The sequence below is a fragment of the Aulonocara stuartgranti genome (assembly GCF_965226115.1).
Source record: "Aulonocara stuartgranti genome assembly, chromosome: 10".
NCBI lineage: Eukaryota > Metazoa > Chordata > Actinopteri > Cichliformes > Cichlidae > Aulonocara > Aulonocara stuartgranti.
In genome coordinates, this window is record NC_138946.1 from 21,936,369 (window position 1) to 21,951,520 (window position 15,152).

At 43.0% G+C, this 15,152-nt stretch overlaps 1 protein-coding gene across 1 annotated transcript; it reads right to left on the reverse strand.

The window, feature by feature from the left end:
- Positions 1-536: 536 nt before the first annotated feature.
- On the reverse strand, positions 537-14,927 carry LOC309716311 (forkhead box protein O1-A-like). The gene is made up of 4 exons (XM_082550056.1): positions 14,058-14,927; positions 2,055-2,246; positions 771-1,940; positions 537-644 (listed from the first exon to the last, which is right to left on the reverse strand). Exons 1-3 carry the CDS (start codon positions 14,655-14,657, stop codon positions 783-785), a joined length of 1,950 nt encoding a protein of 649 aa, XP_082406182.1. The 5' UTR covers positions 14,658-14,927; the 3' UTR covers positions 537-644; positions 771-782.
- Positions 14,928-15,152: the final 225 nt, after the last annotated feature.

A 15,152-nucleotide genomic window follows, 5' to 3' on the forward strand; every position in this document is an offset into this window, starting at 1 on the left:
ATTAAATTGCAGCAGCTACATCACAATTTCTGTTTCAAATCTACGAGCTTCTGGCTTGACTCTGAATGTAAGTAGTTTGTGTAAAAATCTGTTTAATGTAGACAGCAACAGATTTATCACAGTTAATTACCATATTCTCGCAGACAAATTGCATGTAATTGCCAGCTTGACCTCCTCCAAACTGACTCCATCTTATTGCCATTTACGGCTATTGGCTGCAAGTGGTTGCAGACCTGGTGCCTGTCTCTGAAGCAACAAATTCAAACTTGAACTTATTCACGCGTTCGTTGTACACAGTTGCAGTAATCTTGGTCATTCTGCATTCTGCAGTCATTGTTTCCCCGTGTGTGATTGTAGCACAAAGACAAATTCGTGTTACGCTGGTTCCTTCTTATGTATTATAACATACATACTTTTGAACATACATACAGTTTTTGATAGGTAGCTGAGAGCAAGTTCACAAGTAGTTCACTTATGCAGGCTTGTCTCTCTGTTTTATATTCACTGCAGTGATGGTTGCGTCTTATTTCTGCGTCAGGACATGACTGATAAACCTCTTCTGATCTGTGGATAATGATGGTGAAAGCTTCTTTGGATTCCACTCTCTGAATGAAGGTGAGCAGTAGAGTGATGTGGAGAAAAACCTGCGGGGGTGAATGAAATGGAAAATGTTCAGGGATGACAAACACTCTGAGGGTGTTTATGTTTGTTATCTGTAATAAAATGTAATATGTATAAGAAATTAAGGGCAGACTAATGATCAGTCTCACCTCTCTGCGATGCTACCCTGACACCCAGTTGTGTGTGGTCGTCTTCACCCTCTGGGAAAACCCATGAGGCCCAGCTGCTGGATCAAAATTAAAGTCCAGCCCCCCACCATCCATGAGTGTGTCATGGAGGACGGACTCCAAGTCACATTCAAACCTTTCAGTAGGCACACTGTCCAGATCACTGGGTAGGTGCTCTTGATGATGATGACTGTGTGGGTGTACAGAGTTGAGTTCTCTGTAGCTGTTGCTGCTGCCGTAGGTCACTGAGGCATCATTAGTGTGTGGAGGGAGTCCGAGGGGGAGCTGCATGCACGTCCTTGGACCAGCCATTCGAAGAGAGGGCCCTGAATGGCTAGTCAGGCGTATCATGTTACAGCTATTCAAGTCTTGTGAGGCAGCTGGACCCTGGCTATGCAGAGTATGTGGATTTACACGAGGAAGTGGGTGACTCTGAGAGGGATTCATCATTTTTACTCCATTATGACCACCCACATGGCTTTGGCTGCTATAAGTAGGTATTGGACAACTTGCCCTCCCAACTTCAGAGTGCATCATGTCCCTTCTGGTGTCTGGTTCTCCTGTCAGCAGCCCAGAAGGGAAGATATACTGGTTCTCGTAAGCCCCAAAGCTGGGCTTAGTCTCTGGAAGTGTCTGCATAGGAGCAGGGGACAGGGAGTGCATTCTCACCTGACTATACAAGCACTTCTGGTAGTCTTGCTGCTGGTGTGGGGTCAGTCCAGTGGAGTTATAGGGGCTACTCTGAAGCATGCCGGCGTTTGAGGAGCGCGGGGAGTGTGAGGAGTCAGAGCTGAGCTGGGAGGGTTTAGGAGACAGCAAGTTAAGGTTATCCAGCAGATCCATGACCTTTTCTGAGCGATGCTGGCCCATGGATCCAGACACCTCAGACAGGCTGGGCAGGGTAGAGGTTATCTTAGCACCAGCAACTCCAGGATACATTATGTGGCCATCGGACTCGCCCACATCATCCTGTTCAGAAGGGAAAGGTGAACGGCGACCACTCAGAGTACTGGCATCAGAGCTGGTACGCGTCCTAAAGGTTTTCCAGTTGTCAAAATCTTCGTTGCTGTGGGAGTTTGGACTTCCAAGCCAGGTAGAGTACTGGGAACTGGGGCTGCCTGCTCCTCCTTCAAGCCCTTCCTGTAGAGCCATCTAGAGATAGTAGAACACAAGAACACTGAGTACATGTAATCTAGATTCAACAGAATTTAAAAAAACAAACATTTGGCTGAAATATCTATGAAGGTTCAGTTCAGGAGCAGAGACCTTTTTCTTTGCGGCTCTTCCTCTACTCTTGACAAACTTATTGCTGTTGTCCATGGAGGTAGCTCTGCGTCGAGGTGACTTTCCATTCTTTCCTCCCTCTGGGTTCAGCATCCACCAGGAGCTTTTTCCTGTTCCCTCGTTCTGTATGCGCACAAAGCGACTGTGCAGGGACAGGTTGTGTCTGATGGAGTTCTGAATGGGAGAAAAGTGATTCATTTGTAAGTTTTCCCTCACACAAATATCATGGTCAGTTTAATAAATCAGTGCCTGTCACTGAATATGATACTGAACAAAATAAAGTATCGTCAGCAACATAACTTAAGAGACTCTTTTCTCCAGAAATACAGGACCTATTCAATGAAAGAGGGAAGCGGTGATAAATGTTGGACACAAGTGTGACAAAGATAGATGACAATTCATATTACACTATAGTATAATAGTGCAAAATTTGACCAAAGAAACATTTCTCGTTAGTTTCTTCACTCGGTCTGCTTTTTTTTTTTTCCTTACATTTTTCCTGTTTTCTGAATACATTCTGACTTTTACGTTGTATTCATCAGTTTTTCTCATGCTTTAACTGCTTGTATTGTTTTGAAGGCCCACGAGAGAGCTTACTAGGGTGTCCATCTTTCCTCACTGCGGACTATAATCATGTTTCCTGTGATTTCCACTGACTTTAATCAGCGCAGCCCAGCAGCAGCAACAACAACACCGTTCGCTTTGGATCCAAAGTGAAAAACAACAGTGAAAAAACGAGAAAAACAACAACAAAAAACAGGGTAATTTGGAAGACACGTTACAGAAAAAAAACCATCACTGCTTAATCTTGCCTGTGCCCATCATCGAAAATTACACCTCTGAAAGAGCTCATTGAGATCACTGAGCTGCTCTCTTTTTTTGTATGTGGTCAAATTTGTCCTCGTCCAAATATGCACACACCTAAAGCCTTATTCAGTAGATTTTTAATGCCATGTTATGTATCCCAAAAAGGATGCAGTAGACTCCTCCTGTGGTAATGCTCTCAGGAAGAAAACCAGTGTCGGTCGGGAGGTCATGAAGACAGTTAGACATGGCACAGACACACTGTACAGACTGGTCTTTCTGTGACACTAATATGCAACTTGCTGAGCTTGATGGGGGGGACAATGAAAGACTAAAGTGTAACACAATACGTGCAAGTATGGAATTTCCCCCTAAACACCCATGTGAATAAGAAAGCAGCTCCCTGCAGTTAGTAAACCCAGATGTTCCCAACCGCAGGATTCAGCAGGGATATACAAAGCACTGAGATAAAGATGTTCTCATCCAAAACAATAGATGGATTGTCTCAGTGTGTCTCTGACATTTTGGGGTTAAAGTTAAGCTTCTGGCAGGAATATGACTTCTAAGCTATAAAACTACTCTCAGTGAAAGTATTATTTCAAAGTGGAAATTATCAAAGTAGATTCAAGGAATAAAACCAGAAAAAACTGCAAAATTGGAACAACTTTGACGCTTTTCAAGTATTCTTTTTTGTGCCGTCGTCATAAGAAGGTGCTGAAAGATGAGTTCAACCTCAAACTGTAAACTGACAGAGTGAAAACAGAGAGCGGTACACAAGTTAGATTTTTTTTTTGTTTTGTTAAACAGAAACTAAGAGGAGGTCACAGAGTTCGAAGCTAAGTTGGGGAGGGCGACACTGTAGGATGTTATTGCCGGCAGTGAACTCAATGAGTGAACTCAATGAGTTCACTGTGTGCTAAACACGAGCTGCTCATACGAGCTGACGGGGACATGCAAACAGGTTGGATGGCAAAGGAAGAGCGAGGAGGAGAATCATCAGATGTGACACGCTGGGTAAGACCCGCTTCGTGAGACTCACCAAAACAGCTTCTTTGGACTGCACCCCACCACCAAAACCAGACTCCTCCCTTCTCCTCCAGTGACTTTTAAATGAGGCTTCCTGTGTCAGAGGACATCCTGCACATGTAGACTGAAGAGACCTGAGGTTGTATGGTTTCAAAATGCAATTCAATCATTGCATTTTATGCTCATTTGATTTACGACCCTTTTCTCCCCATTTTCCTTTTTTTAAATGATCTCCTGTAACTAAAGACAGGACCGGACATCTTAGCAGTGTGCTGCACAGACTCAAGCCTGCAAACCAACATTTATTTCACTAACCAAATGTGAAGTCTCGCTCACGCATGGCAGAGATCACTGTTGATATGCAAATCTCTACAGCCTTTGATTAGCACCTACTACAGATCGTGCACTGCAAGGCAGTGCTGTGGAAAGGGAAATTTTCTTCTCTGCCTTATCTTTGACAAACCTCAACTCAACTCAAAGACAACAAAAATTCCCCTTCCTTTTTAGTTCAGGAGGTGCCCCACTCAATCATTATTTCTTTGAAAGAGCCGCCTAAGGTCCAGTCTTTTTTTTTTCTGTTGTGTTACGGCATATTTTGTAGTAGTAAAATGTGTGCTTTTGTGGTTGCAAAACATTTCATGAGAAATCTATTTTTTCCTCCGCTGCCCTGCTTTGGGAACCAGGGTAGTGACGAGGTCCAGATTAAAGAGAAACTTAAGTGACATAAATGTTTAAGAGCAAAGATCCTCTTAGAGAAGTGATGCCACACAAGTCTGCAGAAGAGTATTACAAAGAAATCTGCAACATTTTCTGCTCTACACTTGAGGACATTTAGTAGTGCTGCCCCTGAAACAAACCGGTGCAGCACGGAAGAGACATTAGACAGCTTATGCAAGAAATCCTGAAATCAGGAAAGACTGAGTTGGGACAAAATCTACTTTCAGTTCGTCCTCAGAAATGGGTCATTAGGCTTCCCACATGAAAGGAGAAAACAGCACCTGCCACAACTCAGGTGAGATACCCGGTAGAACACCTGAGCTGGAGTAAGGAGAGTCATCCATCACCATCATCCATAATGCAGCATGAAATGACTCCTCCTACTGGACTTCAAAACAATCTAATTGACGCAGCTGCTGTTTCTTGTGTAGTGAAGCATGAGGCTTGCAGTAACGGTCGCAGGGTAAGTAAACAAACAGGGCTCGGTTGCAAGAACAGGTGCGGCCTCAGTGAAAGTGGCCTCAGTTGCAATTGGTCTATGCATTTTACATACAGCGCCAGCTACAACCACAGACAGGACAGAGGATCTCCCAGGAGGCTGACTGCTGGAGACCAGCTGCTTCTCAAATCAGTAACTTGGTTTTTATCTCAATGATGAAAGCTTACATGTAGTTAGTGATGGGGAGGGGGGAAGGGAGAATGACCTTGTCTTCCCATCAGTAAATTTCCCAGGCAGGAGAACGTGAGAAAATATAAATATAATTTTTTTCTTTGAAGGCTTTAAAAGTTAAAGTGTACTGTGACTTTTGATGCTAAATGTTAGCTTAGGTTTTCAACCTTTAGATATTGCAACCCTGTAGATAAGCATTTGTGTTTGTATTTGTGCCACTGCTATATTTTTTCATTATCTTTTACACAGTTAGCAGCAAAACCTATAAATGGAAAATAGTGCAGTTTTTTGCTCATCGCTGACAGTTATTCAGTCCTTCTCATTGGATTGCTTGATTTCCCAGTAAGAGAGCCAAGAGGTACTGTCCTAATCTTTGCTAACATTCGCTAACGCTAGCCACGATAAGCTGCAAAAATGCCCAGGTAAATAATGGTGCAATTTGTTGCTCACAAATTCAACTGTTTTTATATATTCAACCAAATATAAATGCTGTTAGTCACACCTGTTCAACTGCTCATTAATGCGACTGACTAAGCAGCTAATCAAATGGCCACAACTCAATGCATTTAGTGATGTCGATATGGTCAAGATGACCAGCTGAGTCTAAACTGAGCATGGGGAAGAAAGCTGATTTAAGTGATTTAGTAAAATTGTATGGCTGTTTGTACGAGACAGGCTGGTCGAAGTGATTTATAAAATGCTGCTCTGCTGGGATTTTCCCACACAACCATTTCTTGGGTTTACAGAGAATGGTCAGAGAAAGAGAAAATATTCACTGAGCAGCAGAAAAAAGGCCAGCTTGCTTTGATCTGATCGAAAGGGAATAGTAGCTCCAATGATTTTTCGCTACAATCAAGGTATGCAGAACAGCATCTCTAAATGGACAACAGTGAACCTTGAAGAAGACAGGCTATAGCAGCAGAAGACCACATCAGAAACCACTCCTTTCAGCTAAGAACAGGAGTCTGAAGCTATAGTTGTTATAGAGTAGTTATAGAGGTTGAGCAAAATTGAACAACAGAAGATTGAAAAAACATTGCCTGGTCTGATGTGTCTCAGTTTTTGGATGATTTGGTCAGAATTTAAGATAAACAACATTAAAACTTTTAAAATTTTGTATGATGGATTATGTAGAAAAAGTAGAATTGGGCTGAAAGATCTATCGCTTTATCACCTATTCAGGTTGTAAATCGTGTTTTTAAAAAACACGTAACTAAGTAATTAATTACTTTTGAAAATAAGTAATCAGTAAAGTAACTGGATTACTTTTTTGGGGAAGTAATCAGTAGGACTAGAAAGAGAGAGCATATTTCTCCTGTTTTGGCTTCCCTTCATTGGCTTCCTGTTAAATCCAGAATTGAATTCAAAATCCTGCTCCTCACATACAAGGTCTTAAATAATCAGGCCCCATCTTATCTCAATGACCTTGTAGTACCATATCACCCTATTAGAGCACTTCGCTCTTGCTCTGCAGGCCTACTTGTTGTTCCTGGAGTATTTAAAAGTAGAATGGGAGGGAGAGCCTTCAGTTTTCAGGCCCCTCTTCTGTGGAACCAGCTTCCAGTTTGGATTCAGGAGACAGACACTATCTCTACTTTTAAGATTAGGCTTAAAACTTTCCTTTTTGCTAAAGCATATAGTTAAGGCTGGACCAGGTGACCCTGAATCCTCCCTTAGTTATGCTGCAATAGACATAGGCTGCCGGGGATGCCCATGATGCATCGAGTTTTTCCTTTCCAGTCACCTTTCTCACTCACTATGTATTAACAGACCTCTCTGCATTGAATCATATCTGTTATTAACCTCTGTCTCTCTTCCACAGCATGTCTTTTATCCTGTCTTCCTTCTCTCACCCCAACCGGTCGCAGCAGATGGCCGCCCCTCCCTGAGCCTGGTTCTGCCGGAGGTTTCTTCCTGTTAAAAGGGAGTTTTTCCTTCCCACTGTTGCCAAAGTGCTGCTCATAGGGGGTCATATGATTGTTGGGTTTTTTTTCTCTGTATCTATGAAGCGCCTTGAGGCGACTTATGTTGTGATTTGGCGCTATATAAATAAAATTGAATTGAATTGAATTAATTAGTTACTGATTACTTTTTTCAAGTAACTTGACCAACACTGGTTATACCAGCAGAAGCTCAGCTGTTCTCAGATAACCTACACAGTCACAAGACAGCAATTCACTGGAGCACCTTTGAATTGTGGTAAGATGGGAGTGTCGCATTATGGATGTGCAGCAATTGTGTGATGCTGACATGTCAATATGAACCAAAATCTCTAAAGAAATGTTTTCAACAGCTTGTTAAATCTATTCTATAAAAAGCTTGAAGGCAAAAGGGAGGGGATCAGCATAAGGTGTACCTCGTGTTTTTGTCTTTTTAAGGCATTTCAACATTTTACTGACCTCAGTGATAGATTCCGCTGCACTCAAACAAAGTGCTTGTGCTGTGTCTGCCAAAAGGTTTTCAAACAAAGTTGTAGAGAATGAGGAAACTGGAAGAACAATTGTCTATTAATCAAGATCACATTAGCAGGGAAATTAGGAAGTGTGCTAATCTATGTAGCTGCCAGTGACTACAAAGAGCTCAGCAAAGCCATTTTACTGCTGTCAAACTTAATTTCAAAGCAGGATTTTAGGTAATACAGGCTAAAAGGTTAAGTTACTGGAAAATGTATTTGATACTGCTTGACTTCATGAGCATGGCCAACACCCTGCTTCTTTAATTTACATTAAAATCCAGACTTGACTAAATCGGAGTGATTTTCTGCTAACATGTAACTACCACTACAAAGCAGTTATCTGGTAGAAATAAGAGAATAGGAAAAACGAGCACTTGCAGAGATTACGGTCTTCCTGTGCTGCCTTCCTGTGCACCCCTCCCCCTTTCTCTTATGACCTATGATGCACAAAGCTGTGAGCATAGGGCCTGGGTTTGCTTTAACAAGGCGGCAAAAAGGTGAGAAAGCCTGCAGAAGAAGAAGAGCATGCGAGCCTGGTGCAGAGAGTGCAACTCTTTACAGCTCCACATACAGTATGCAGACTACTTAATTAACAGTGAGCATCAAAGGAAGTGACCTGTTTCTGCAATGGCATCATGAAGACGAATGGAGAGATCTGCAATTCAATAATTTAAGCACAAACACTGCACTTCAATCATATTTGAATATTCAGAAATAACAAAACTATCTCAGCCAATTATTGTGAATGAACCGCATTCTTTGCACACTTCATCGGGTGAAAAGGTCACCTTTTTAAAAAAATGTATTTCTGTCATCCTCTGACCCCGTCTTTTGTATTTTGCATAATGGATTAGAGGCCAAGTACATTTTGTGAACATAATATATTTGGAGCTGATTAAAGATCCACATGCCACAGATTCCAGCGGCTCACACATGTAGACAGCAGACAGTACACAGGCCTCAGCCCCCAGCAAACCAGTCAGCTGATTGCTCCCCTCCTTCCCTTAAGCTATGGCCGTTCCTCTTTGAAAGCCCCTGCCTCAAGCCTCCTTTTCTTCATGGGGTTACTTGAAGCTTTTAGTGGGCCTCTTAAGTTTGAGGCAGACATCCCTTTTTAACCTTGTGATCCCGAGACAAATAGCTGGCAGTTACTCTTTTTTTCTCTCTCTTGCTTCTTTTAATAGTTGCTACCAGTTTTCAGGTCAGTGTCCTTAACAAAGTTCACAAGGCAACAATGAAACAAAGGTTGATTAATAAATTAGATGATCCATTAGCATCTAATGCAGTGAATGCTCCTTGTTGTGATTGTGTTTGTTTTCGTGCAGCCCACATAGAGTCATGTGAAAAAGAAAGTAAAACTAAGTACACCCCACAAACATTAGTAGATTGTGGAACCAGCTTTGGCAGCAATAACTGGAAGTAAAAATTTCTGTATGACTTTGTCAGTCTTCTCACCTCACTGTGGAGAATTTCTGGCTCACTCTTCTTTACAGTGTTGCTTCAGTTCTTTCAGGTTTGCGGTCATTTGTTTATGCACAGCACTATTAATATCTCACCACAGAATGTTAGTCAGGTTGAGGTCTGGACTTTAACTGGGACATTACAACATCTTGATTCTTACCTTTTTTTCTTTAGTCACTCTATTGTAGATTTGCCGCTGTGCTTGGGATCATAGTACTGTTTCAGAACCCACTGTCAGACAGACACCCTCACGTTTGACCTCAGAATACTTGGTATACAGAGAACTTTGTGGTCAACTTCATGACTACAATGTGCCTAGGCACCGTGGCTGCAAAACTAGTCCAAATCATCACCCCTCCACCACCGTGCTTGACAGTTCGTATGAGGTGTTTGTGCTGGTATGCTGTGTTTGGTTTTTGCCACATGTGGTACTGCATTATGGCCAAACATGTCCACTTTGGTCTCCTCTGTCCTAAGGACTTTATTCCAAAAGTCTTGTGGTTTAATCAGATGCAACTTTGCAAAACTAAGGTATGTTGCTATTTTCATTTTACAGAGAAGAGGCTTTTTCTGTCGAGAGTTTTAACATTTAACATTCTAACTGAGGCCTGTAGAGTCTGAGATGTAGCTCTGGGTTTTGAGCAATTTCTCTGAGCATTGCACAGTCTGATCTTGGTGTGAATTTGCTGGGACGTCCACTCCTGACATGCTATAAACACCTGAATGCAAATAGCAAACTGTCAGAGCAACTGCTTTTACAGAAGTGCTCACAGTTGCTGATGCTCAGTTAGTCAAATTCACTGATTATCAGAACCTGGCTGCTACTTTTCCTCCTGATTCCTATGAAAGCAGTATTGGGTTGTTTTAAGCAGCAGGTGAAAGTTTCTACTCAGTTTCACTTACAAAGGATGTTGTTTGCAGTTCCAGGTTTCATATCTCAGTGTTTAGCAACATTTTAATCTTTAATGTTTGTATATGAAGAAATAATATTTGGGGCCATCAGGGATGTTTTTTCTTAACTGCAGAACTGTGAATGCCCGCTGACCACAGCATTTCCATCCAATAGTTCAATAAACATTTCACTCAAAACCACAAATGTAAACCTCCTGTTATCACTCACAGAGTCAAATCTCTCATAGCAACCCATCCAGTAGATTCTGTCGTGGACAAAACCAACCAATGTTTGTTCTGGATGAAAATTTCCATTTCTTTTTGTTTTAATCTCTACAATAAATGTAAAAAGGTTTTACTACACAGACATTTTTGTGGCCTTACTATGTGATCCACTAATGGAGAATATTACAAACTTGGTTAAAAACTGAAGCCAGTGGGGAAGAGATTTAAATTTATAATGTCTAAAAAAATGTCTTAAATTAACGTGGCTCTAGCTTTTCATTCAGGACAGTTCTAGTCACAGAAGCTGGAAAAAGGAGATTCACTACTCAAACTGGGAAACAAATCGAACAAATCTTGTTATAGCACTCAAGCAAGTGTATGGGTCACCGCAAAACCTGCCAAGAACTTTGGTTTGGGTTTTGCCATCACTCCAGTCCCGCTATTGGCTCTTATCGGCTGTAAGTTGAGGGACGATGACCTTTACCACTGTGCCATTTGGCTCATCCTGAAACCTTCAGTCTTGTTTGTCACTGGTTTCCAGAATGGTCATAAGCATACATCAGGCGTGAGACAGGCAAATCAACACATTGCAGATCTGTAGGCTTGGTGACCTTTTGACCCCCGCGCTAGATAACATAGTGCGATAAACCTCTTCACAGGAGACAGTCACTAGACTCAACTCTGCAGGCTATCACCAAAGCAACCCAACGAAATATTCTTTCATTTGCAGGGCAATGTTTTCAAAAACTTCAAAAAACGGAGGGGGGGAAACGCTTTTTTGTAATCAACATGTTTTTGGGTGACACCTCGGAACTTCAGCGGCAGTTAAACTCAAGAGCGTCACTTCCTGTTCCATTATCTAATGTCACAGTTCATTGAGAAAAACAGTGGCACTGCCAGTAAAACGCTAAAAGTACGTTGCAAGCTGTTCACTGCTACTCACAGACCCACCAGTATCCCAGGGGAAACCAGTCCTCCCCGAGTTAACGGAGGGGCCCTCTGTTGTCCCAAAGGCATCATGATCACTGAGCTGCCACACAATATTTAGAGGGGAAACCAAAAGAATCTCCATGACATACAGTAGACAGAAAGCTGCTGAGGCAGTGCCTTTCCCCTTGCCCTGCGCTCCACCTATCTATACTTTTTTAGGTGTACTGCTACAATCAAGCGCAATGCCCTCCACCCACTATTAGATCCCTGGCTTATCTTTGTGCATCACTACAGCAAGAGACGAAACTGCTTTGTTAATAAAAATGTCAAAAAGCACAATCATAACAAGTAGACCAGCAATTACGTTTTTAAGTGGCACAAATGTTGAAATGATATAAAAGTGATTTTGCATAGACTTGGATTCACACAAATGCTGTGTATATGATCTCTTATTGATTCATCCTCTTTTTCCCCCCCTGCCCTGACCCTCATGTTTTGCAGGGTGGGGATGTTAACACATGGCACTGTTTTCCATCCACCGGGCAGGAAATGCATCATAGTTCATTGTGGGGGAACCGCCGTGTTTTTTTAACAGGAAAGTGTAAAAATAACTATAAGCCAGCAGTTCCAAGGCCTGGTGGGCATGCCAGCATTCAGGAATGGTGAGGCTGAAGCAAAGATGTGTTGATTATACGTAAAATATGTGAATGATCATGAGCTTTTGCTCTTGATAGAGAACTGAGAAGCGTTCGCTGCCTCGCTGAAGGGTAACAGAACCTTTCTCTTTGTTCTTTCTCTTTATCTCTATGACTAAGGAAGGGAAAGACATTCTTCATAAAGCCAAAGTGCACCAATACAATTATTTATCTCCCGAATTTGTGTCTTAAAGACCCCCCCCCCCCCCCCCCCCCCCCCAAACAAAAAAAGCAAAGGCCTTTAGTAAAAGAAATCTCAAGGTCCTATTGAACAAGCACAAACCCTGTGAGCAGAAACCCAAAGAGAGAGAGAGAGAGCAGAAGAAAGAGATAGGATGAAGAGCAGCGATCCCTTTCTCCAGGCCGTAGCATCCGCTAAGGAAACTCTAGAAGACAGGGACACAAAGATATGAGCACACAACTCAGGAATGGAGGATGTTTGACGTAGTTCCCAGCATCCCCTTCTGCCAGTCCCTTCCCCTCGAAAACACTCCCCAGCACTGATTGAGCTGTTTATGTAGCTTCCAGTTATTTCAAACAAAAACAGGCCGATTTGTCAGTGCCTGTACATTCAAGAGTGTGCAGATTTTTAAAAGAAGTAGGTTTAACAAAGTCTGTATATATAATAATCTGTGACAAAGCTTTTCAAGTAGGGTGGTGGTGGGGGGTTAAAACAATGGGAGCTATATATGACTGAGGTTTCCCAAAGGCATTTCCTGACAACTTTCAAATCACCTCTCAAGAGAATGCAGGGGGTTACAGAAAAGGCTGCGACACTGAAAACTCAAGCAGAGTACGTTTTGTTGGGCGTGTGCGGGCTTTAATTGGCGTCTTCTGTTGGTCCACCTTTGGCTTTGTCTGCGGGCTTCTGTCCATCACGAGTGGAGTGACATCCTCACTGGCCGGATCAGCATGTTTGTGCAGGCATTAGGCAAATGTTTTCACAGCTCGTCCCCTGTACTTAATATTTCCAGGTCTGCACATTCAAATTGCAGTTTTCAGGGAGGTAGCAGGGTTTCCATGACTGTGGAAATGCTGCGCAAGTCAATGTGTTTTGTGATAATACAGGTTGGCTCCCACATAGGTGTGTTTGCGGGTGGGGGTGGGGGAATCCACAGAGCATACCTACACATCTTTATCCTCAGTCAAAACCCAATTTCACATCGCTCAGTCAGGTGTTTTTCTCAAACAAACCTGAAGTTTGTTTCTGCTTTTTATAGAGAAAAGCAGTCTTGGTGGCATCTATGGGATGTTTACAGTCAGACCAGCTGGTTTGTCCTCTGCTGCTTTAGAGCTGCATGTGTCCTCAGTGACAAAGCAGAGAGGCATGTGCTACCACTGACAGAGGAAACCACTCCAAAACTTCAAAGGTTACTCAGAAGCCAGAAGTCAGCAGCCCCTCTAAAAGCTAACCACCATCGGACAGGTTTGAAATCCCACCATGGTGTTAAAAGAGAAAAGGAATGGGTTACTCCTGTTATTACTTAACTGCTAATAAATCCTGAATTAAAAGTTATAATCATATTTAAAAAATGTGATGGGTTGCTTTGCATAGCACAAATGTGAGTGCTGAGTGAATATACTAAACCAAATGCGTTGCACTATGTGCACACAGTGAAAGTGAATACTGTCACTTTCCTGAAGCAAACCAAGTTTTCTAGATAAAATAAAATCACAGGTTTAAGAATTTAAGGTGTAAATATCCTGCCACGACGTCTCTAAATGCGAGTGAAACAGGGCTGGGTTTTTTGTTTTTTTTTAACTACAAAGGCAATTAATTGCACATCAAACCTTTGCATTTCCTGCTCAGCAGATTGTGCAAAACGCCTTACAGTGGCAATCGGTGCAATAAGACGCTAATGAGGATGTGGCCTTGATATGTTTTGTGCAAGTTTCCACTGTCTGCATATAAAGTCTAGCACGTTCAAATGTCACTCCCTAACTTTTCTTGGTATCATGATTTTGTCCAGCTTTGCTGCTGGCGGCTCTTTTTTCATTGGTGCTGCTTGCTGTGCTGTGGTGGTAAAGATGGTTACAGCGCATATATGCATCTCAGCTCACGCGCACACATCCTACTGACAGCGAATGTTCACGTGCACGCACACACTCACCTTCCAGCCCGCGGAGCTGGTGCTGTCTCCTTTGTCTTTGAAGTAAGGCACGCTCTTAACCATCCAGTCGTAAATCTGAGAAAGGGTCAGCCGCTTCTCAGGTGAGCTGTCTATGGCTTTGGTGATCAGGTCTGCGTAGGACATGTTCCCCCAGGCGTTTCGCCGGGACGAGCTGCTCTTCCTTTGCCCGGGTCCACCCAAAGGTGGGACCCCAGGATTTGGCACCTGTTGCTGGGACGACAGCTGTGGACCCGGGACCTGGTGCTGCTGTTGGAGCTGATGATGATGGTGTTGATGATGATGTTGGTGGGGGTAATGATGCACACAGTTGCTATCCCGGCACTGAAAAGCATTGCAAAGCGGCTTCTGCTCTGAGTATTCTTTATAGTCCTCCTCCACCAGGTCGAGGTTTCTGATGAACTCGGCGTTTGCTGCTGGCTCCTGCTGCACAGACGGTGCTGGGGAGGATGTGTTGGAGCTGGCCGGGTCGATGAGCTCCGGCCGGGGCAGCGGCCAGGTGCAGGACCGCGGGCGAGAGAGAGGCTCGAAGTCCGGGTCTATATCGCCCGGCTGCGGCTGTTGTGGCAGTAACTCAGCCATGTCAGGGTAACACCGATCCTCTGTCACATAGATGTTCACTTAAAAAGAATTCGCCAAATTGTTAGTAAAAAATATAAAACGGTGACATAAACATCGAGAGGCTAATAATGAGTCATCAAGACCGAAAACAAACCCTAAAAGAGAAAGAGTCGTTTGTAATGTAAAATAAAGAGATATCTAAAACTGAAGTTCACACCATACTGTGTCAGTTAGCAGCAACTCTCAAGTCTGCCGCTCTAACAAGTGGTAGACAGTACCACACTCCGGTGCTGCCTTCACGGCTTACTCACAGGCTCCATCCTCCGAGCTTTGCAACTTGAAGGTGCGTTCAAGTGCTGTCCTGTTGACAAATCACGCCAAATGGACCCTCAAATTTGCAAATCCACATCAAGGGTGATTTAACTGCCTATTTGATGCTACAGTTAATAGTTTGGGCACACTTTCTCATAGCATCGTATCTATGTATTTGTTGGTGCACTTGAGTTTAAAATCTTA

Bases quoted from the DNA above. Each gene is read 5' to 3' on its own strand.
- LOC309716311 (XM_082550056.1), bottom strand. From the start codon at position 14,657: ATGGCTGAGTTACTGCCACAACAGCCGCAGCCGGGCGATATAGACCCG. The intron at 2,247-14,057 runs GTGAGTGTGTGC...TCTCCCATTCAG, and splicing joins CCAGCTCCGCGGGCTGGAAG to AACTCCATCAGACACAACCT. The intron at 1,941-2,054 runs GTCTCTGCTCCT...TACTATCTCTAG, and splicing joins GAAGAGCCGCAAAGAAAAAG to ATGGCTCTACAGGAAGGGCT.